The sequence below is a fragment of the Pristiophorus japonicus genome, chromosome 27, assembly GCF_044704955.1.
Source record: "Pristiophorus japonicus isolate sPriJap1 chromosome 27, sPriJap1.hap1, whole genome shotgun sequence".
NCBI classification, from domain to species: domain Eukaryota; kingdom Metazoa; phylum Chordata; class Chondrichthyes; family Pristiophoridae; genus Pristiophorus; species Pristiophorus japonicus.
The window spans coordinates 12580411-12602154 of NC_092003.1; the positions used below are offsets into that span (position 1 = coordinate 12580411).

The 21744-nt window shown below is 49.9% G+C and overlaps 1 protein-coding gene across 1 annotated transcript in view; it reads right to left on the reverse strand.

Annotated features, from left to right (window-relative positions):
- The window catches only part of LOC139239350 (uncharacterized), a 37301-nt gene extending 19411 nt beyond the window's left edge, over positions 1-17890 (reverse strand). The window contains exons 1-4 of the mRNA XM_070868028.1: positions 17764-17890; positions 10612-10735; positions 6118-6213; positions 3409-3790 (exon numbers count right to left, since the gene is read on the reverse strand). Of these exons, the coding sequence (XP_070724129.1) occupies positions 3409-3790; positions 6118-6213; positions 10612-10735; positions 17764-17890 (729 nt within the window). The remainder of the gene's footprint in view (positions 1-3408; positions 3791-6117; positions 6214-10611; positions 10736-17763) is intronic.
- Between the last annotated feature and the right edge of the window lie 3854 nt (positions 17891-21744).

Here is a 21744-nt window from a genome sequence, read left to right on the forward strand (position 1 = left end):
ACTGAGGGAGCACCACACTGTCAGAGGGGCAGTACTGAGGGAGCACTGCACTGTCGGAGGCGCAGTGCTGAGGGAGCGCTGCACTGTCAGAGGGGCAGTACTGAGAGAGCACTGCACTGTCGGAGGCGCAGTGCTGAGGGAGCGCTGCACTGTCAGAGGGGCAGTACTGAGGGAGCGCCACACTGTCAGAGGGGCAGTACTGAGGGAACGCCGCACTGTCAGAGGGGCAGTACTGAGGGAACGCTGCACTGTCAGAGGGGCAGTACTGAGGGAGCGCCGCACTGTCGGAGGGGCAGTACTGAGGGAGCACCACACTGTCGGAGGGGCAGTACTGAGGGAGTGCCACACTGTCAGAGGGGCAGTACTGAGGGAGCGCCGCACTGCCGGAGGGGTAGTACTGACGGAGGACCGCACTGTTGGAGGGGCAGTACTGAGGGAGCACCGCACGGGGTTAGATACAGAGTAAAGCTCCCTCTACACTGTCCCATCAAACACTCCCAGGGCAGGTACAGCACAGGGTTAGATACAGAGTAAAGCTCCCTCTACACTGTCCCATCAAACACTCCCAGGGCAGGTACAGCACGGGGTTAGATACAGAGTAAAGCTCCCTCTACACTGTCCCATCAAACACTCCCAGGGCAGGTACAGCACGGGGTTAGAATACAGAGTAAAGCTCCCTCCACACTGTCCCATCAAACACTCCCAGGGCAGGGACAGCACGGGGTTAGAATACAGAGCAAAGCTCCCTCTGTATGTGAGTGTGTATGTGAATATGTGAGTGTGTGATTGTGAATGTGTGATTGTGAATGTGTGTGTGTGCTTGTGTGTGTGTTTCTGTGTGTTTGTGTGAGTGTGTGTGCATGTGTATGAGTATATGAGTGTGTGTGTGTGTGTGTTTGAGTGTGTGTTTGTGTGTGTGTTTGTGTGAGTGTGCGTGTGAGTGTTTGTGCATGTATGAGTGTATGAGTGTGTGAGCGTGTGTGTGTGTCTGAGTGTATGAGTGTGTGAGTGTATGTGTGAGCGTGTTTGTGTGTGTGTTTGTGTGAGTGTGCGTGTGTGTGCGTGTATGAGTGTGTGTGTGGGTGTGTGTATGTGGGTGTGTGAGTGAGTGTGGGTGTGAGGGTGTGTGTGAGTGTGTATGAGTGTGTGAGTGTGTCTGATTGTGCGTGTGTTTGTGTGAGTGTGTGTGTGCGTGTATGAGTGTGTGTGTGGGTGTGTGTATGTGGGTGTGTGTGAGTGAGTGTGGGTGTGTGTGAGTGTGTGTGATTGTGAGTGTGAGGGTGTGTGTGAGTGTGTATGAGTGTGTGAGTGTGTCTGATTGTGCGTGTGTTGGTGTGAGTGTGTGAGTGTGAGTGTGTATGTGTGTGAGTGGTTATGTGAGTGTGTGAGTGAGTGTGTGTGAGTGAGAGTGAGTGTGAGATAGCTGCCCACTGCCCGGGTGTCCAGTGCTGATCGCGAGCCTCACCTTCCCTTGCGGGGGTCGTGAGCCTACATCGGTAACTGCGATTTCCCTCCTGTTGTTTCTTTCGCAGCTTTCTCTTGCACTTTAAGTGGCAGCAGTACCCACAGGCTGCAGAGGGAACATAGCGGGAGATGGTGAGGCACAGGGAGGGGAGCCCGGGCCCAGACACAGCGACTCTCACACACCAACCTCCCCAACTTCATCCCCAGTTCCATGTTTGGCCCCAAGCTCAGGGGTCACGGGGTCACAGGGTCACGGGCTGGGAGGTCAGGGTTTGATGCTGGGTTCTCCAAGTGCCCAAAATGAGGCAACCGTCGGGATTGGCCCCGTCCCTCACTCCGCCCCCAACACCCCTTCACTCTCTCTCTCATTCTTCTCTCTCTCCCTCTCACTCTCCCTCTCCCTCTCCCTCCCCCCTCTCCCTCTCCTTCTCTCTGTCCCCCCATCACCCCTCCCTCTCTCCCCCGATCCTCTCTCACCCTCACTCCCTGTCTCCCCCTCTGCCTCCCTCCCCTGCCCCGAACACCCCTTCTTCCCCTCACTCCTCTCTCCTTCCCTCTCACCCATCCCCCCATGTCCCCCTCTCTCTTCCCCCCTTTCTCCCTCCCCCTCTCTCCCTCCTCCTCCCTGTCTCCATCTCTCTCCCTCCCTCCCACTCGCCCCTTCTTCCCCTCCCTCTATCCCTCCATCTCCCTCCCGCCCTCTCTCTCTCCCTCCCTTGTCCCATCCCCCCATCTCTCACACCCCCCTCCCTCCTGCTCCCTCCCTCTCTCCCTACCATCCCCCCTCCCACTCTCCCCTCCCTCCTGACCCCATCTCTCTCTCCCCCTCCCCCAACCCCCACCCCACCCACCACCAGCAGCGGGCCGGGAGTGTGGGTCCTTGCCCCGAGGGCTCGTTCACCAACCACTAAACACAGACCGGGCCGTCTTTCTCCTCCCGATTTAGTCGTGTGAAGGTGGCAAAAGAGGCGGGCCCAACATGGGACCAATCAAGGGAGCGTTTCCAGCGTGACACCCATCCTGTGACTAAATGCGGGATCGCTCTCCAAGGGACGATACAGACCAACGCACCGCAACATCTCAATGGCAGACCAGTTGAACAAATACTTTGGTTCTGTCTTCACGAAGAAAGGCACAAATAACCTTCCGGAAATACTAAGGGACCGAGGTTCTAGTGAGAAGGAGGAACTGAAGGAAATCCTCATTAGTCAGGAAATTGTGTTAGGGAAATTGATGAGATTGAAGGCCAATAAATCCATGGGGCCTGATAGTCTGCATCCCAGAGTACTTAAGGAAGTGGCCCCAGAAATAGTGGCTGCATTGGTGATCTTTTTCTAACAGTCTATCGACTCTGGATCAGTTCCTATGGACTGGAGGGTAGCTAATGTAACACCACTTTTAAAAGAGGGAGAGAGAAAACGAGTAAATATAGACCAGTTAGCCTGACATCAGTGGTGGGGAAAATGTTGGAATCAATTATTAAAGATGAAATAGCAGCGCTTTTGGAAAGCAGTGACAGGATCGAACCAAGTCAGCATGGATTTATGAAAGGGAAATCATGCTTGACAAATCTTCTAGAATTTTTTGAGGATGTAACTGGTAGAGTGGACAAGGGAGAACCAGTGGATGTGGTGAATTTCGACTTTCAAAAGGCTTTTAACAAGGTCCCACACAAGAGATTGTTGGGCAAAATTAAAGCACATGGTATTCGGCGTAATGTACTGTTGTGGATAGAGAACTTGTTGTAGTTATAGACATTTCGCATTTAGCTCTAGATTAGGAGAGACCACACAAACTTTATAGAAAACAGACGTACTCACACATGAACACTCCATGAATATTTATTTAGGGTTTGAAGTAATGAGACAGTGCACTGACTGTTAGAAGCATTCAACTCAAAAATGAATGATGATGCTTAATGTGACTCTTTTTCTAATTGCTTACGGTTACACGTAAAGAAGCATTTTTCTCGAGGGTAACAGTGACTTTCAAGCCATGAATTTCCAGGCTCAGCATATACTCAGATTGTGAGATTGCTTTCCTGGTAAACGTGGCTGAGATTTCCATCACCTTTAGCATGGCTTTGTACAGGCTGGCATCCAGGATGTTTTTGTCATCTTGAATATTCAAAGCGCACATGGGAGGGTCTGAGACACTGTGGGTGGACGGTTTGTAGAAGAGTACAACCAATTGCTTGTCACCACACTGGTAGCTGATAAGCCCTGACACACCCTCATTTGGGCTTTCTATGAAGGAAATTTCATTCTCTTCTCCTTTTTCAACAGTCTCCAGTGGTGTCATTCCTTCCCCAGTCACCATAAAAGATCTACAAGGAGTAAAGAACATTTATTCATCCTTTTTGGATTGCTGCAATATGAGAATTCAACAGTACAATGCATTTTCCTCAGCGTAATAACGCTGTTCTTGTGGCAGGTCAGAGAGGGATTTGAGGCAAGACCTAATTACTTGGGTCCCCACTGCGTTATTCATCAATCATCGGGCTCAAATTTGCCCAGAGTAATTTTATGGCGCATTGCCAGAGTTACTCCCATTTTTCTAGGTCAGAACTACTCCTAAAATAAATGTGCCAAGTTTCCTCGCTTGTATTTTTCAGAATTGGTGCCACGCGGCCTGTCCAGTCGCCTCGGGGGGTGGAGCCTACCCACTGCGCCGAAAAAACAATACCGCCCCTTCTGCGCATGCGCGGGAAAATAACGGACATTTTTGACATGATTCCTACGGGCGCACATGTGCAGTATAGCTCCTGGTCTCATATCGGCCATTTTTAAAGAGCCAGTTGTGTGTGTGAGAACGTTGAGCGCTGTGTGAGAACTGTAATTATCATTGGAAAAATCAGGACTCAAAACGGCAGGCAGGCAGGACAAGGTTCTTTGTTCTCTCTCTCCACAGGTCTGTATGGACCACACCCAGGTCTGAGCAGGTGCAGGAGACCTCCCCCTCCCCCCAACGCCAACCCCCTGGGCTACATTAGATGTGTGGTGCAGTCTTGTAATGTTTCAGATCGCCTTCCACAGACCCTCCCGCCCCGCCTCCCGCCGCCCATTTAAAACTGAGGTGAGGAGAAATTTCTTCTCTCAGTGTGTTGTAATTCTGTAGAATTCGCTGCCTTAAGACAGTTTCTTAAGCGATAAGGGGTTATGGAGAGTGGTCAGGGAAGTGGACCTGAGTCCATGATCGGATCAGCCATGATCGTATTGAATGGCGGAGCAGGCTCCAGGGGCCATATGGCCTACTCCTGCTCCTATTTCTCATGTTCTTATGTTTCCCCACTGCAATTCATCTCAACGTGATGGATTCTGGTACAGAAACTGACCTATTTAGCAAAAGCAGCAAACGTTTAATTTCTTCAGGACATCCCACGACTGCTGTGTGCAGCCCCCGCTCTGAATTTCATGGAGTCGGTGCCCAGTGGTGCCAGGAATGGTGTGGGCACCAACCCAATAGTCACATGCCCCCAATCCCAGCAATTAGGATGGAGTCAGGTCCACACTTGTTGGGTGACGGAAGTTCCACCTTGCCCGAAATCTGACCCCCGTCCCACCTCCCCCACCCCAAATAGACGCCTCAGGAAAATTGGGGCTAAAGTCTCTGGGTGATGTGTGAGCTCAAACAGTTTTATTTTGTAATATCTAGTGTTAAAAGTGTTGGAGGTGATTTTAACATGCGTGTCATTAATATGGCCTTCATTGCAAGAAAATTTGAGTACAGGAGCAAGGATGTCTTACTGCAGTTATACAGGGCCTTGGTGAGACCGCACCTGGAGTATTGTGTGCAGTTTTGGTCTCCTTACCGAAGGAAGGATATACTTGCCATAAAGGGAGTGCAGCGAAGGTTCACCAGACTGATTCCTGGGATGGCAGGACTGTTGTATGAGGAGAGATTGGGTCAACGAGGCCTGTATTCACTCGAGTTTAGAAGAATGAGAGGGGATCTCATTGAAACGTATAAAATTCTGACTGGGTTGGATAGACTGGATGCGGGGAGGATGTTTTCCCGGGCTGGGAAGTCTAGAACAAGGGGTCACAGTCTCAGGATAAGGGGTCGAAAATTTAGGACTGAGATGAGGAGAAATGTTTTCACTCAGAGGGTGGTGAACCTGTGGAATTCTCTACCACAGAAGGCTGTGGAGACCAAGTCACTGATTATATTAAAGAGGGAGATAGATAGATTTCTGGAAAGAAAAGGCGTCAAGGGGTATGGGGAAAAAGCGGGAATATGGTGTTGAGATAGAGGATCAGCCATGATCATATTGAATAGTGGTGCAGACTCGAAGGGCCGAATGGCCAACTACTGCTCCTATTTTCTATGTTTCTATGTTTCCATGTGTCATCACAACTGATCCTGAGTGGGTTCAACTTCCACACTTGTGATTTTCAGTACAGTTCATCCCCTCCTTAGACTAGGGACACTGAGGCCCATTGTGGTGACCTTACCACTGGCCAGCCTCAGATTAACCAACTCAGCACAGACTGGGAATCAAACTTGAGACCTGACTGTTCTGTGTGGCTCAGTACCAAACTGACCCGAGTATTTTACTCACTGAGCCAGTGGGGAAAGCCGCCCGGTGTTATTTCAGGAGGGAGTATGGATTTTTTCACAAAATGATGCAAGAGACTTACAGAATATACTTACGCTGGGTCAGTCAGCTTGAGGGTGCCTGTATCATTTTTAACGTTAATGTGCCAAATTTTGTCATCAGCCTGGTTTCCCGCTGCGCTCCTGGGTAGCCTGTAAAACAGAATAGAAAGTTACCCTCAGATACAAACGCTGTTTAAAAAGATAAATAACCCCCTTGTGGTAGGTTGCCGACCTTTCAGGATTGTCCTGGTGTCTCCAGGAATTAAAGATTAATCTTCAAGACACTGCTGCAAGCAAGGCGACAGAAAAATCATCGGGGCAGTGAATAACATTGTGTACTTGTTTCATTTCCTTCTGTTTATTAGTGATGAGAAAACTGGACCAGAGATGAGAAAAATGGCTGTTTGACTGACAGTTAAAATCATCTGATTATGTCATCGGCAATCCCTCGGAATCGAGGAAGACTTGCTTCCACTCTTATCATGAGTTCTTAGATGGCTCTACAGTCCACTACGAGAACCACAGTCCCTGTCACAGGTGGGACAGATAGTCGTTGAGGGAAGGGGTAGGTGGGACTGGTTTGCCGCACGCTATTTCCGCTGCCTGCGCTTGGTCTCTGCATGCTGTCGGTGACGAGACTCGAGGTGCTCAGCGCCCTCCCGGATGCACTTCCTTGAACTTAGGGCAGTCTTTGGCCAGGGACTCCCAGGTCTCAGTGGGGATGTTGCACTTAATCAGGGAGGCTTTGAGGATGCCCTTGTAACGTTTCCTCTGCCCACCTTTGACGCGTTTGCTGTGAAGGAGTTCCGAGTAGAGCGCTTGCTTTGGGAGTGTTGTGTCTGACATACAGACAATGTGGCCCACCCAGCGGAGCGGATCAAGTGTGGTCAGTGCTTCGATGCTGGGGATGTTGGCCTGGTCGATGATTATATAATGAACTGCTGTTTCACTTTCCGATTGGCTGTGGGAAGGCAGTGTGCCGTGAGGTGGGTCGTGTTGAGCCACCAATGACAGGAGTGTGAGGGCGGGACATTTGGGGGCTGGAGGTCATGTGATGAAACCAGGAATATATTCAACTGGAGTTGGCAACCTGAACTGGTGCATCAATGAATCAATGCACTGCCCTGTGTGTGAAACTGAGCCATACGTGGGGGGAAAGCCCATGGTGTGATCCGTGATCTGTGCTGAGTTAGCTGACCTCAGCTAGGACAGTATGAGGGCTGCTACAACTGACCTTGCTGCTGCTGCGCTGGGGACAAGTTCAAAGCAGCCTGGGCTCTTGGTTCTGTTGGCTATCCAATGATCTCTACTGCAAAGTTCATATCTCTGGATATTGTATGAGAACCAGTGGTGATAGCCCCAGGTTACATTGTGTGCAGTGTCAACATCGAGACTAACAACTGAAGGGTGATGTACCAGAGCTCCATGGAACGGAGCGTGCCCTTGGAACCCAGGATGTGTTCTAATACCACTGCCTGGTCTCATATCCCTTTATTCTCTTTTCTACCTATCTAACCTCATCATCATCATCATAGGCAGTCCCTCGGAAACGAGGATGACTTGCTTCCACGCCGAAAAGGGATGAGTTCACAGATGTTTCAATGAAGGACCTAATATTCCAGGTCCCAATCTACATCCTGAAGGGTGGAAGATGCCTGTGGGTGGATTTTTTTAACATGTGGTGACTGTTGCACACCAGCCACCACACGGGCTTGACAGAGCGAGGTCTTGATCCAGTGACAAGGATTACCCAAGACAATGGAGACCTGCTCTGCTGCACGGACCTAGTGCCCACACATATCACACAGTGTGGGCTGGGCCCGTGCTGCCCTGGGCCCTCACCTGTTCTGGGCCCCGAACTCATGCCTCTCCTGGGCCCCGATCACGTCTCACTACAATCTCTCGCCGCCCCTTCGCCCTGACCTCGCCGCTCCTGCTGTGCCTGCCAACGCTCCAATCACCGACCTGGACCGTGGTGATGTCCCACTTCACTGCCGTCGCCCTCCTGCTCCAGCACCTGCTGCTCCCTGCAGTGGTACACCACCACACTGCTCCTCCCGCTCCCCTATTACTTAAATGTTGACATTGAATTCCATCTGCCACTACTTCCACCTTATCAAACAGTGGTTAGACCGAAGCTGGAGTATTCGATCAAGTTATAGGGACCACCCTCCAGGAAGGATGTCAAGGCCTTATATAGAAACATCGAAAATAGGAGCAGGAGTAGGCCATTCGGCCCTTCGAGCCTGCACCGCCATTCAATATGATCATGGCTGATCCTCTATCTGAACACCATATTCCCGCTTTTCCCCATACTCCTTGATGCCTTTTGTTTCTAAAAATGTATCTATCTTCCCCTTAAATATATTCAGTGACTTGGCCTCCACAGCCTTCTGTGGTAGAGAATTCCACAGGTTCCCCACCCTCTGAATGAAGAAATTTCTCTTCATCTCGATCCTAAATTTCCTACCCCGTATCCTGAGACTGTGACCCTTTGTTCTAGACTTCCCACCCAGGGGAAACATCCTCCCCGCATCCAGTCTCTCCAACCCAGGCAGAATTTTACACGTTTCATGAGATCCCCTCTCATTATTCAAAACTTCAGTGAATACTCGTCGACCCAATCTCTCGTCATATGACAGTCCCGCCATCGGAGGAATCAGTCTCGTGAACCTTCGCTGCACTCCCTCGATGGCAAGTAGATCCTTCCTTAGGTCAGGAGACCAAAACTGCAAACACTGCTCCAGGTGCGGTCTCACCAAGACCCTGTATAACTGTTGTAAGACATCCTTGCTCCTGTACTCAAATCCTCTTGCAATGAAGACCAACATATCATTTGCCTTCCTAACTGCTTGCTACACCTACATGTTTGCTTTCACTGACTGGTGTACAAGGACACCCAGGTCCTTGAATGGAGTGCAGAGGAGATTTACTGGAATGTTACCAGGGATGTGGGACTTGGGTTATGTGCAGAGACTAGAGAAGCTGGGTTTTGGCTGTAGCCTGTAAAAGGGAAAGCTAACACTGAATATGAGAGTTTCCCTGTTTCAGCGGTTAGCTGGAAGGGAGAGCAGCAGCATGTCCAATGTAGTGGCAAGGGAGGCACCAGGCTACTGTTCAACGGAGTCATTTTTACCGCACGGTTTTTGTGAATTTTGTGCTCATCAAAGTTTGAAATGTTGGCATTGGGGAAGATTATACCTTCCATTTCAGGAACTCAAACAGGGCCGGATGGCCCATAGCAACAAACTATCTGCTCACTTGTGTCATTCCTTTACTGTGATGTCTGTGATACATGGTGTTCAATTCCTTCTGCACACTTTATTCAAAATCTGCTTTTTAACAGAGCTCAGTACGTCAATATAAATCTTTGCTTTCTCAGTGAACTTTACATAGGATGCAATTCCCATCACTGAAACTTTGCCATTGTTGTAAGTCACCCTATTACCCTGACAACTTATTAAAAATAACTTCCGTATGCACCCTTAAAATAGAAAGTGTGGTTCGAACTTTCCTACGATGTTTCCGCAAGATCCTACAAATCCCCTGGGAGGACAGACGCACCAACGTTAGCGTCCTCGACAGGCCAACATCCCCAGCATTGAAGCACTGTCCACACTTGATCAGCTCCGCTGGGCAGATACGAGACTCCCAAAGCAAGCGCTCTACTCAGAACTCCTTCACGGCAAACGAGCCAAAGGTGAGCAGAGGAAACGTTACAAGGGCACCCTCAAAGCATCTCTGATAAAGTGTAACATCCCCACTGACACCTGGGGGTCTCTAGCCAAAGATCGCCCGAAGTGGAGGAAGTGCATCCGGAAGTCACTTAGCACCTCGAGTGTCGTTGCCGAGAGCATACAGAAATCATGCGCAGGCAGCGGAAAGAGCGTGCAGCAAACCAGTCCCACCCACTCCTTCCCTCAATGACTATCTGTCCCACGTGTGACAGGGACTGTGGCTCTCATATTGGACTGTTCAGCCACCTAAGGACTCATGTTAAGAGTGGGAGCAAGTCTTCCTCGATTCCGAGGGACTGCCTATGATGATGATGATGATGATCCTACTGAGTAACAACAATATCACATCAGAACACACCACGTGCTTCCTTTTTACTAAAACTACAGCCCTGCTCAGATCTGGAACTGGTGGAATGACAAGATAGAAGGGTCCCCGTGTCTAATCTCAGCGGGAATCCCCCAGATCCTAAAATTGGAACTGAATATTAATGCGGACACAAAAGCACTATTGCGGGTTACATATTCACCTAAATCTTGCTAAATGTCTGATTTTTCCAGAAACCTGCTTGAATGAGGAGTGTGCATTATTCAGGATATCATTTGACATAAAAATAGCCAGCAGGCAAATCTTTCGTGTTGTCCACATAAGTCACACATTTAAATAATTCAACCTGAACAAGAGTACAGTGAAAATACAACACATGAACCTGGAAGTTACACCCCGTCACTTTCTATTCACTACAAACAGTGATATTGTACAAAAGCTAAATATATGGAAGATACTTATAGAAGATACTTACACGTAACTTACATTACCGCCGGTTGTATTATTACCGCCGATCGTGTTTGAACCGCCAAACGAATGTCCACCGCCGGTTGTAGTGGTACCGCCGATCTTACCTTCACTGGCTCCCATTCTGCTAACAGCGAGGTCCCTGTAGAAGAGAACAGAAAGGAACCCTCCATGGATAAATTTCTGGCAGTGACTTACCGTCCAGACTAACATCTGTCGGATGATGTCCCAGATTTCCATGGAGCAAATGGTGCCCATGGAACCCAGGGATTGTTAGGGGCTACAGGACAGGTGAAGAGAAGGTTGGGTGGAAATTCAGTAAAAATAAGCAAATTCCAGAAAAACATCAAAATGAAAAGCAGGTTCATAAATTTCTCACAAAAAAACAGTAAACGAGATCCAGAAAACAGAGCGTACAGGTAAATACAGAAAGTGACGGAGTCTGACTGCTGGGAATTGCTTCATTAGCTGATCACAATCGAGGCCCTAACTGCCGTTAGCCTCAGTACCTATTGGGCGAGGGAGCGAAGCCAGTTTAGGGAGAGGGGCGGGGGAGTGAAAAATCATACAATGTTACCTTTGTTCAAAGGCTATCTCTCCCTTTCTCTCACCTCTGAGTTAGAGGGTCGTGGGTTCGAGCCACACTCCAGAACCTTGAGCCCCACAGTCCAGGCCGACATTCCCAGTGACACGACTGAGGGAGTGCCACACCGTCAGAGGGTCAGTACTGAGGGAGCGTCGCACTGTCAGAGGGGCAGCACTGAGGGAGCGCCGCACTGTCGGAGGGTCAGTACTGAGGGAGCGCCGTACTTCGGAGGGGCGATACTGAGGGAGCACGGCACTGTTGGAGGGGCAGTACTGAGGGAGCACCGCACTGTCGGAGGGGCAGTACTGAGGGAGCGCCGCACTGTTGGAGGGGCAGTACTGAGGGAGCGCCGCACTGTCGGAGGGGCAGTACTGAGGGAGCGCCGCACTGTCCGAGGGGAAGTACTGAGGGAGCGTCGCACTGTCAGAGAGGTAGTACTGAGGGAGCGCCGCACTGTCGGAGGGGCAGTACTGAGGGAGCACCGCACTGTCGGAGAGGCAGTACTGAGGGAGCGCCGCACTGTCGGAAGGCAGTACTGAGGGAGCGCCGCACTGTCGGAGGGGCCGTCTTTTGGATGAGACGTTGAACCCAAGGCCCTGACTGCCCTCTCCGATGGACCTTCATGATTCTAACGCACTCTGGGAAGAAGAGCAGGTGAGTTCTCCCCAGTGTCCTGGGGCCAATATTTATCCCTCAACCAACCTCACCAAAACAGATTATCTTTTCATTCTCACATTGCTGTTTGTGGGAGCTTGCTGTGCACAAATTGGTTGCTGCGTTTCCCACATTACAACAGTGACTACACTGCAAAGGTACTTCATTGGCTGTGAAGCGCTTTGGCCGTCCTGAGGTTGTGAAAGGCGCTATAGAAATGCAAGTCTTTATGGATGGGGTGCTGTGGGATATCGTTTCTGGTTGGAATGGGATGGGGCAACAAACAGAGAGCCTCCCTCTGGTACCCCAATCACCCACCCTGCCATCCGACTGCCTTTACACACTCCCCCAATCCCATCCACCCTCACTTCCACAACTTGCAGCTTATTCCAAATAATCGTCGCCCTTTGAGGTCAGGAATTTCCCCCCTTCCCCGAGATCACTCTGTAAAATGACTATTCACCACATCATGCTCCCACTTTCCTGTCTTCAATTAACACTTCCTGCACTCACTTCATCAACCCCAATACTCTACACCTCGCTAAAACTACCCGCTAAACTCTCCCTATCCATCTCTGTCTCCCTCTATCTCCTCCGCCCCTCTCACCCTTTCATTCTCTCTCTCCCTCTAACTCTCATTCATTCTTTCCCTACCTCTTCCTCGCTCTGCCCTTTGTCTATCTCTCCCCCTCTCTCTCACTTTTCCCCGATCTCTCTCTCTCCCCCTCTCCCTCTCTCTCCCCCCTTGCTCTCTCTTTCTCCCCCTCCCTCAGCCTCTCCCTCGCTCTCAAACTCTCTATTTCTCTCTCTCCCTCGATCTCTCACCCTCTCTCTTACCCCTCCCTTCATCCCCCACCCCCTCTCTCGATCTCTCTATCTCTACCCCTCTCTATCTCTCGCTCTCCATCTCTCTCTCTCTATCTCTCTATCTCACCCAAACAGCGACAGAGAGATCAGACTCTCCCCTTCACTGCCGAGTTGGGCTGTATTTAATAGTCGGCACACTCCGACAGTGCAGCACTCCCTCAGTAGTGCACTGGAATGTTTTTTTTAGATCCGTTGCAGAGAATAAATCTAACTTAATTGAAGAATTACAATCCTGACATCTTTCGGTAATGAGAAACAGCACAATTCAGAAACCAGAGCGGGTTGAGTTAAGGAGGTATGATGCTAACTACCAGAACAAAGGATGAGGAGTTCAAGTTGAAGTAATATACATTCCTTGGGTGCCCCCTTTCTTCATTTTTGAACATTGCAGTTTACAAGTAACGTGGGTTACGATTCAAAATTAGGCATTTCACCACCATTTTGTTCACCACTTTAAAGAAGACTGTTGTAGGAGTACTTCAGTTCTGCACAATTTTTATTTTGGACACCAACAATTCAACTTTAAGGCAGTAGCCGAGATTATTGGTCCAAGTCTCTGCAGTGTGTCTGGAACCCACGACCTTCTGACTCAGAGTCGAGAGAGAGAGTGATACCGACTGAGCCAAGCTGAAACTAGGCTGGGACCACAGAATCATAGAAATTTACAGGGCAGGAGGAGGCCATTTTGGCCCATCGTGTCCGCGCCGGCCGACAAAGAGCCGCACGGCCCTCAGTCAGCAGCCCTGAAGGTTACATATAAACCTGTGAACAATGAACAATGGCGGAAAGGTAAAGAGCACCCAGCCCAACCAGTCCGCCCCACACAACTGCAACACCCCTTACACTGAAACATTCTACACTCCACCCCAACCGGAGCCATGTGATCTCCTGGGAGAGGCAGAAACTAGACAAGAACCCAGGCCAATTGGGGAAAAATATCTGGGAAAATTCCTCTCCGACCCATCCAGGCGATCGAAACTAGTCCAGGAGATCACCCTGGCGGTATTCGAGACCCTGCAGTACTTACCATTATATCTGCTCCGGCCAACAAGAGGTTATCCAGTCTAATCCCAATTACCAGTTCTAGGTCCGTAACCCTGCAGGTTACTGCACTTTAAGTGCCCATCCAACCTTCTCTTAAAAGTGGTGAGGGTTTCTGTATCCACCACTCTTCCAGGCAGCGAGTTCCAGATCCCCACAACCCTCTGTGTAACAAAGCCCCCCCTCAAATCTCCTCGAAATCTTCCACCAACCACTTTAAACTATGTCCCCTCATAATAGACCCCTCCACCAATGGAAATAGCCCCTTACTATCCATTATGTCCAGTCCCCTCAATATTTTGTACACCTCAATGAGGTCTCCTCTCAACCTCCTCTGTTCCAATGAGAACAAACACAGCCTATCCAATCTGTCCTCATAACTAAGATTCTCCATTCCAGGCAGCATCCTCATAAATCTCCTCTGCACCCTCTCTGGTACAATCATGTCCTTCCGATAATACGCTGACCACAACTGCACGCAGTACTCCAGCTGTGACCTAACTCGTGTTTTATACAGTTCTAGCATAACTTCCCTGCTGTTATTTTCTCTGCCTCGGCTAAGAAAGTAAAGCATTCCATATGCCTTTTTAACCATCTTACCTACCTGCTACCTTTAAGGATCTGTGGAAACACACATCAAGGTCCCTCTGCTCCTCCACACCTCTCAGTACCCTCCCATTTATTGTGTATTCCCTTGCCTTGTTGCCCCTCCCCAAATGCATTACCTCACACTTTTCCGGAATCAATTCCATATTCCACGTTCCTGCCCGACTGACCAGTGCATCGATATCTTCCTGCAGTCTAAAGCTTTCCTCCTCACTGTCAACCACACAGCCAATTATTGTATCATCTGCAAACTTCTTTATCAGACCCCCTACATTTAAGTCTAAATCATTTATACAACAAAAAGTAAGGGAGCGAGTACTGAGCCCTGCGGCACCCCACTGGAAACAGCCTTCCAGTCGCACAAACACCCCATCAACCATTACCCTTTGCTTCCTGCCACTGAGTCAATTTTGGATCCAATTTGCCCCTCTCCCTTGGGTCCCATGGACTTTACATTTTTGATCGGCCTGCCATGGAGGACCTTGTCAAAAGCCTTGCTAAAATCCATGTAGACCACATCAAACACACTGCCCTCATCGACCCTCCTTGTTACCTCCTCAGAGAAAAAGATACGAGGCTATGCAATGGTCAGGGGGCTTCAAGTCAGTCCTGAGCCGACAGCCAGGCAAACTGGGTGTGGACTGATGCACGTTCCATTCCCCCAGCCCACCCCTCACCCTCCTGCTTGTCCATCTGCCCCAGGCCACTCACTCACCAGTGCTCCTTCAGTCAGCTCCCGGCAGCTTCGATGGACTGGTGGAACTTACCGGATCTTTTATAGCTTAATGAGCATGGGCCCTCCCTCCCACCCCCTCCAACCCCATTCAGTCGACTGACCAATGGAGAGTTGCAAACACAGAAGGTGGTCACAGCATTGGACACCGGGGAAACAAACAGCCAGGCCGATAAAAAGTTGCATCATCATTTACAAAAATTGCGCAGCCATCTTCCTCATTTTTTTAACTGCACTTTCTCCACATTCCTTTGGACTCCTGCTCCTTGTGTCAGTGACACAGGGTCCCCTCAGAGTTCACCACAGAAGCCAGCGATAGATGGACTTTGCGCGATCAATTTTGCCTCAGGAGCACCAAAAATAAAAGTAACATTTGGTTTTATGAAACAAACAACTCGCATTTCTACAGTTCATTTCAGACCTCCGGACGTCCCAAAGTGCTTCACAGCCAGTACTGCCCCTCTGACAGTGCGGCACTCCCTCTGTACTGTCCCTCCGACAGTGCGGCTCTCCCTCAGTACTGTCCCTCCGACAGTGCGACGCTCTCTCAGTACTGCCCCTCCGACAGTGCGGCGTTCCCTCAGAACTGCCCCACCGACAGTGCGGCTCTCCCTCAGTACTGCCCCTCCGACAGTGCGACGCTCTCTCAGTACTGCCCCTCCGACAGTGCCGCGTTCCCTCAGTACTGCCCCTCCGACAGTGCGGCGCTCCCTCAGTACTGCCCCTCCGACAGGATGGCTCTCCCTCAGTATTGCCACTCCGATAGTGCAGCGCTCCCTCAGTACTGCCCCTCCGACAGGATGGCTCTCCCTCAGTATTGCCACTCCGATAGTGCAGCGCTCCCTCAGTATTGCCCCGCCGACAGTGTGGCATTCCCTCAGTACTGCCCCTCCCACAGTGCAATGCTCCCTCAGTACTGCCCCTCCGACAGTGCGGCACTCGCTCAGTACTGCCCCTCCCACAGTGCGACGCTCCCTCAATACTGCCCCTCCGACAGTGAGACACTCCCTCAGTCATGCCCCTCCGACAGTGCGGCTCTCCCTCAGTACTGCCCCTCCGACAGTGCGACGCTCCCTCAGTACTGCCCCTCCGACAGCGCGACGCTCCCTCAGTACTGCCCCGCCGACAGTGCAGCGTTCCCTCAGTACTGCCCCACCCACAGTGCGGCTCTCCCTCAGTACTGCCCCTCCGACAGTGCGGCTCTCCCTCAGTACTGCCCCTCCGACAGTGCGACGCTCCCTCAGTACTGCCCCGCCGACAGTGCAGCGTTCCCTCAGTACTGCCCCTCCGACAATGCTGCCTCTGATGTTTCGACAATGTGCCCCTAGTCCTAGAATACCCAACAAGTGGAAACGTTTCTCTCTATATTCCCGATCTGTTCCCCTTAATATCCTGAAAACGTTCATCAGATCACCCCTCATCCTTCTAAATTGCAGGGAATACAATCCTAGTTTGTGTAATCTCTCCGCGCAACTTAACCCTTGGACTCCGGATAGCATTCATAGAAATTGTAGAAATGTACAGCACGGAAGGAGGCCATTTTGGCCCAACATGTCCGTGCCGACCGACAAACAGCTACCCAGCCTAATCCCACTTTCCAGCTCCTGGTCCGTAGCCCTGTTGGTTACGGCACTTCGAGTGCACATCCAAGCACTTTAAATGTGGTGAGGGTTTCTGCCTCTACCACCCTTTCAGGCAGTGAGTTCCAGACCCACACCATCCTCTGGGTGAAAACATTTCCCCTCAAATCACCTCTAAACCCCCGACCAATTACTGTAAATCTGTGCTCCCTGGTTGTTGACCCCTCTCTTAAGGGAAATGGGTCCCTCCTATCCACTCTATCCAGGCCCCTCATAATGTTATACACCTCAATATGGTTTCCCCTCAACCTCCTCTGTTCCAAGGAAAACATTCTGCTAAACCTACGCTGCACACCCTCCGAGGCCAATATATCCTTTCTGTAATGTGGTGTCCAGAACTGCTCACAGTACTCCAGGAGTGGTCTAACCAGGGTTTTGTACAGCTGCAGCATAACTTCTACCCCCTTGTAGTCCAGTCCTCTCGATATAAATGCCAGCATTCCATTGGCCTTTTTGTTTACCTTCGGTAGCTGGCCATGACATTTTAATGTTCAATGTGTTATATTACGGTGCGGTCATGTGTTACCGCTATTGATTGTTCCAGGCAATGGCCCAACGCTGCTCGGCAGGAGCTGGTTGGAGAAAATCAGATACAACTGGAACGACATAAAGGCATTGTCATTGGAGGAATATATATGTGCCCAAGTATTGAGCAAGTTCCCTTCACTGTTCGAACCAGGTATCGGCAACTTCACGGGAGCCAAGGTGCAGATCCACGTGAACTCAAATGCAAGACCTGTCCATCATAAAGGTCGGGCAGTGCCACATATGATGAGGGAGAAGGTCGAAATTGAACTGGACAGACTCCAGCGTGAAAGGATCATATCACTGGTCGAATTTAATGAATGGGCCAGACCCATTGTTCCGGTACCCGTTACCCGTATCAGTACCCGTTACCAAAGGCTGATGACTTGTTTGCGACGCTAGCCGGAGGGAAGTCGGTCACAAAACTGGACTTCACGTCGGCCTATATGACACAGGAGTTGGTCGAGGTGTCGAAGAGACTTACGTGCATTAACATGCACAAAGGACTGTTTATTTACCACAGGTGTCCTTTCGGCTCAGCTGCAGCAATATTCCAAAGGAACATGGAAAGTCTACTGGTCCATTTCCAGAACCGTCGTGGTCCAAGATGACATCCTGATCATCGGTCGTGACTCCAAGGAACATTTGAACAACCTGGAAGAGATTTCACTGCGTTTGGACAGAGTGGGACTCAGACTTAAACACTCGAAGTGCGTCTTCATGGCACCGGAGGTCGAATCCCTCGGTAGGAAAATCGCCGCTGATGGCATCAGACCTACTGATGTGAAAACCAAGGCCATCAAGAATGCACCCAAGCCGCAGAATGTGATGGAGCTGTGTTCGTTCCTGGGTCTACTCAACTACTTTTGTAACTTGCGACCTAAGTTGAGCACTTTACTAGAAGCACTGCACATGCTATTGAGAAAAGGCGACAACTGGGTGTGGGGTGCATCACAAGACAGAGCTTTCGAGAAAGCCACCAATCTGCTTTGTTCGAACAAGCTGCTGGTACATTATGACCCATGTAAACATTTAGTTTTGGCCTGTGACACATCATCATATGGAATTGGTTGCGTACTCCAACAAGCCAATGAGCCGCGGAAACTTCAACCTGTCGTGCATGCATCCAAAAGTTTTTCGAAAGCAGAAAGAACCTACAGCACGGTAGAAAAAGAAGCTTTAGCTTGTGTGTACAGTGTAAAAAGATGCATCAATACCTGTCCGGTCTGACGTTCAAATTAGAGACTGATCACAAGCCGCTCATTTCATTGTTTTCCAAGAGCAAAGGTATCAATACCAACGCTTCATCCCGCATCCAAAGATGGGCGCTGACATTATCTGACTATGATTATGTCATTCATCACAGACCTGGCACAGAGAATTGTGCCGATGCTTTGAGGCGGTTGCCGTTGCCCACACCGGAGGTGGAAACACCACAACCGGTGGATCTAATGTTAATCATGGATGCTTTGAGAGTGAAGGAACCCTTGTCACTGCTCAACAAGTTAAGACCTGGACCAGCCAGGACCCTATTTTATCAGTGGTAAAGGGTTGCATCCTCAAAGCGGATTGGTCTGCCATACCTAAGCAAATGTGCGAGAAGGCCAAACCGTACATTTGTTGCGAAGACGAACTATCTATTCAAGCAGATTGCATAATGTGGGGCAATCGCGTTGTAATGCCCAAGAAAGGGAGAGAGAAGTTCATGCGTGAGTTACACAGCACACATCCTGGGATAGTGATGATGAAGGCCATCGCCAGGTCTCATGTATGGTGGCCAGGAATTGATTCTGAGATGGAAGCATGCGTGCATCAGTGCAACACTTGCATACAGCTCAGCAAAGCACCAGCGGAATCGCCGCTAAGTCTGTGATCGTGGCCATCCAAACCTTGGTCCAGGATCCATCTAGATTTTGCAGGTCCCTTCCAGGGCTAGATGTTTTTAGTGGTGGTGGATGCTTATTCGAAGTGGATAGAATGCATAATCATGTCATCCAGCATGTCGTCGGCAACCATAGAGAATCTCAATGTCATGTTCGCGACACATGGTCTGCCTGACATAGTGGTGAGTGACAATGGGTCGTGCTTCACCAGTCAGGAGTTTCAGGAGTTTGTGAAACATGTAAGGTCAGCACCATTCAAGCTTGCATCCAACGGGCAAGCTGAGCGTGCAGTACAAATTATCAAGCAAAGCATGAGGAGAGTAACCCAAGGGTCACTGCAGACCCGCTTGTCCTGCATACTGCTGAGTTACAGGAGAAGACCCCACACACTCACAGGGGTCTCGCCTGCTGAACTCATGATGAAAAGAGGTCTTAAATCCAAGCTATCTCTGGTACACCTGGATTTAAATAATCATATTGAATACAGAAGACAAAGTCAACAACGGTCCCATGATCGCACAACTGTGTCACGCGAGATTTCTCTTAATGATCCTGTATATGTGTTGAACTATGGTCAGGGTCCCAAATGGATCGCTGGTACAGTCATGGCCAAGGAGGGCAACAGAGTATTTGCTATTAAGCTCAAAAATGGGCAAACTTGCAGGAAACACATGGATCAGACACAGCTGAGGCACACAGACGAGCCAGAACAGTGGGACGAAGAAACCATCGACGACCAACCAACCTACCAGCAGTCTTCAGCGGACTCAAGGGTCATCAGTGACCCGGAATTTCCATCACGGACCTGTTTAATAAAAATAGACTTGCAATTTCTGGCATGGCCACTGACACCCGCAACAAGTCAGTCATCCAGCCATCAGCCACAACAGACCCCGCACACTCACCCAAGGCTGGAATCGAACTGAGACGATCAACCCGGGAGTGCAAAGCAGCAAACCGTCTCAACCTGTGAAAGACTGTGATAAGATCTCAGAGCGGTTTAGTGTCATGTATGTACATTCTGCTTGTAGCCACCAGATGGCGTCATTGTTGGAGACCACGGAGCAGCACGCACATGGTGCTGCTCAGGTATAAAAGGCCAGCCATTTTGAGAGTCAGGCGCTTTGGGCCTAAATAAAGCAGAGCCAAGGTTGTACCTTGCTTAGTTAAACAGTGCATACTTAACAGGAGTAAACAACTGAAAGTGCTCACGTGAAGAGATAGTCTGCAAAGGATACGATGTAGACAAATATGGTGTATAAAGGATCACCGTTTTCAACAGAATTTCAGCAGCCTTGAAAGATACAGAAACCGAAAGCCATTCATTAATAAAGTCTATTTTTTATTGGTTCATGGGATGTGGCCGTCCCTGGCGAGGCCAGCGTTTATTGCCATTCCCTAATTGCCCTCGAGAAGGTGGCAGTGAGTCACCTCGGCTAGTCCTGGAGCAAGTCTTCAGCACGATAGCCGGGATGCTGTCGGGGGCAGTAGCCTTTGCTGTATCCAGTGCGCTCAGCCGTTTCTTGATCGTCTGGTCCACGTATTCCACCATCAAGTGTCTCGTGCTTACTCGGAACCGTGTTGTTGGGAACCAGAGGAGGAAGGAGGTGGAACGCTAACGGCTGCCACAATGCAACTCATTGGCTGACACAGCGGTGTCAATGGACACACTGCTTCTTGACTCAAGTGTTCCAGGGCTTGAACATCTACACTCAGAGTATGAGCTCGTGGGCAGCAAAAGAATAAAAAGTACCCTGCCAACTTCAGATAACATGCAGCTTAAACATGGGCCTGATTGTTTTTCAACTAAGATGAAGGTTAGCTAGATCTCACTGGAGCCATGCTGCACCCTATCAGATTGTCAGTTTGCTGGTTGCTATGAGAGGAAGTCATTTTAACAAAGTCATGCTGAGTCGGAATAAAATGGCTCCATTGTCTTTCTCAGAGATCCTTGTAAACCAGCAAGCATGTAGAAGAGGAATAATTTTAACCTGTAGTGCTGTCTATTTCTGCATTGATGTCTTTCTGAATCGGACTCTGTCAGTAACCAAGTCTGTCTCTATAGGCTCCATTTACACAGTGTCTCATTGGATGGACTGGGTCAGTCTGCCTTCAGGCCCCACATACACGATGTCGCCAGAGCTGTACAGTGTCGGCCATGGCTCAGTGTGTTGTGTATCTGTAAAGCATGCACTCCCATGTTCCGCCACCAGGGAGCTCAATCCCCTGAAGTCCCAAGGGATCCCAGCATCTCTTGGGAGCACTGTAGATAAGCCGGCCCCTCAGGCCTGTTCCTCACTCTGGAGTGTCTTATTAAAGACTGTTACTTTAACTTCCCTGTGTGCAGCCTCATCTGTATTAGGAGCACAATAACTGGCGACGAGAATTTGAATCCAACGCAAAGGTGCAGCAAACTGTGGGCATCCTGGAGAAGTTTTCGGAGGGTGAGGACTGGGAAGCCTATGTCGAATGGCTAGGCCAGTACTTTGTAGCCAACGAGCTGGACGGAGAAGGAAGCGCTGCACAAAGGAGAGCGGTCCTCCTCACAGTCTGCGGGGCACTGACCTACAGCCTCATGAAGAATCTTCTGACTCCGGTGAAACCCACAGATAAGTC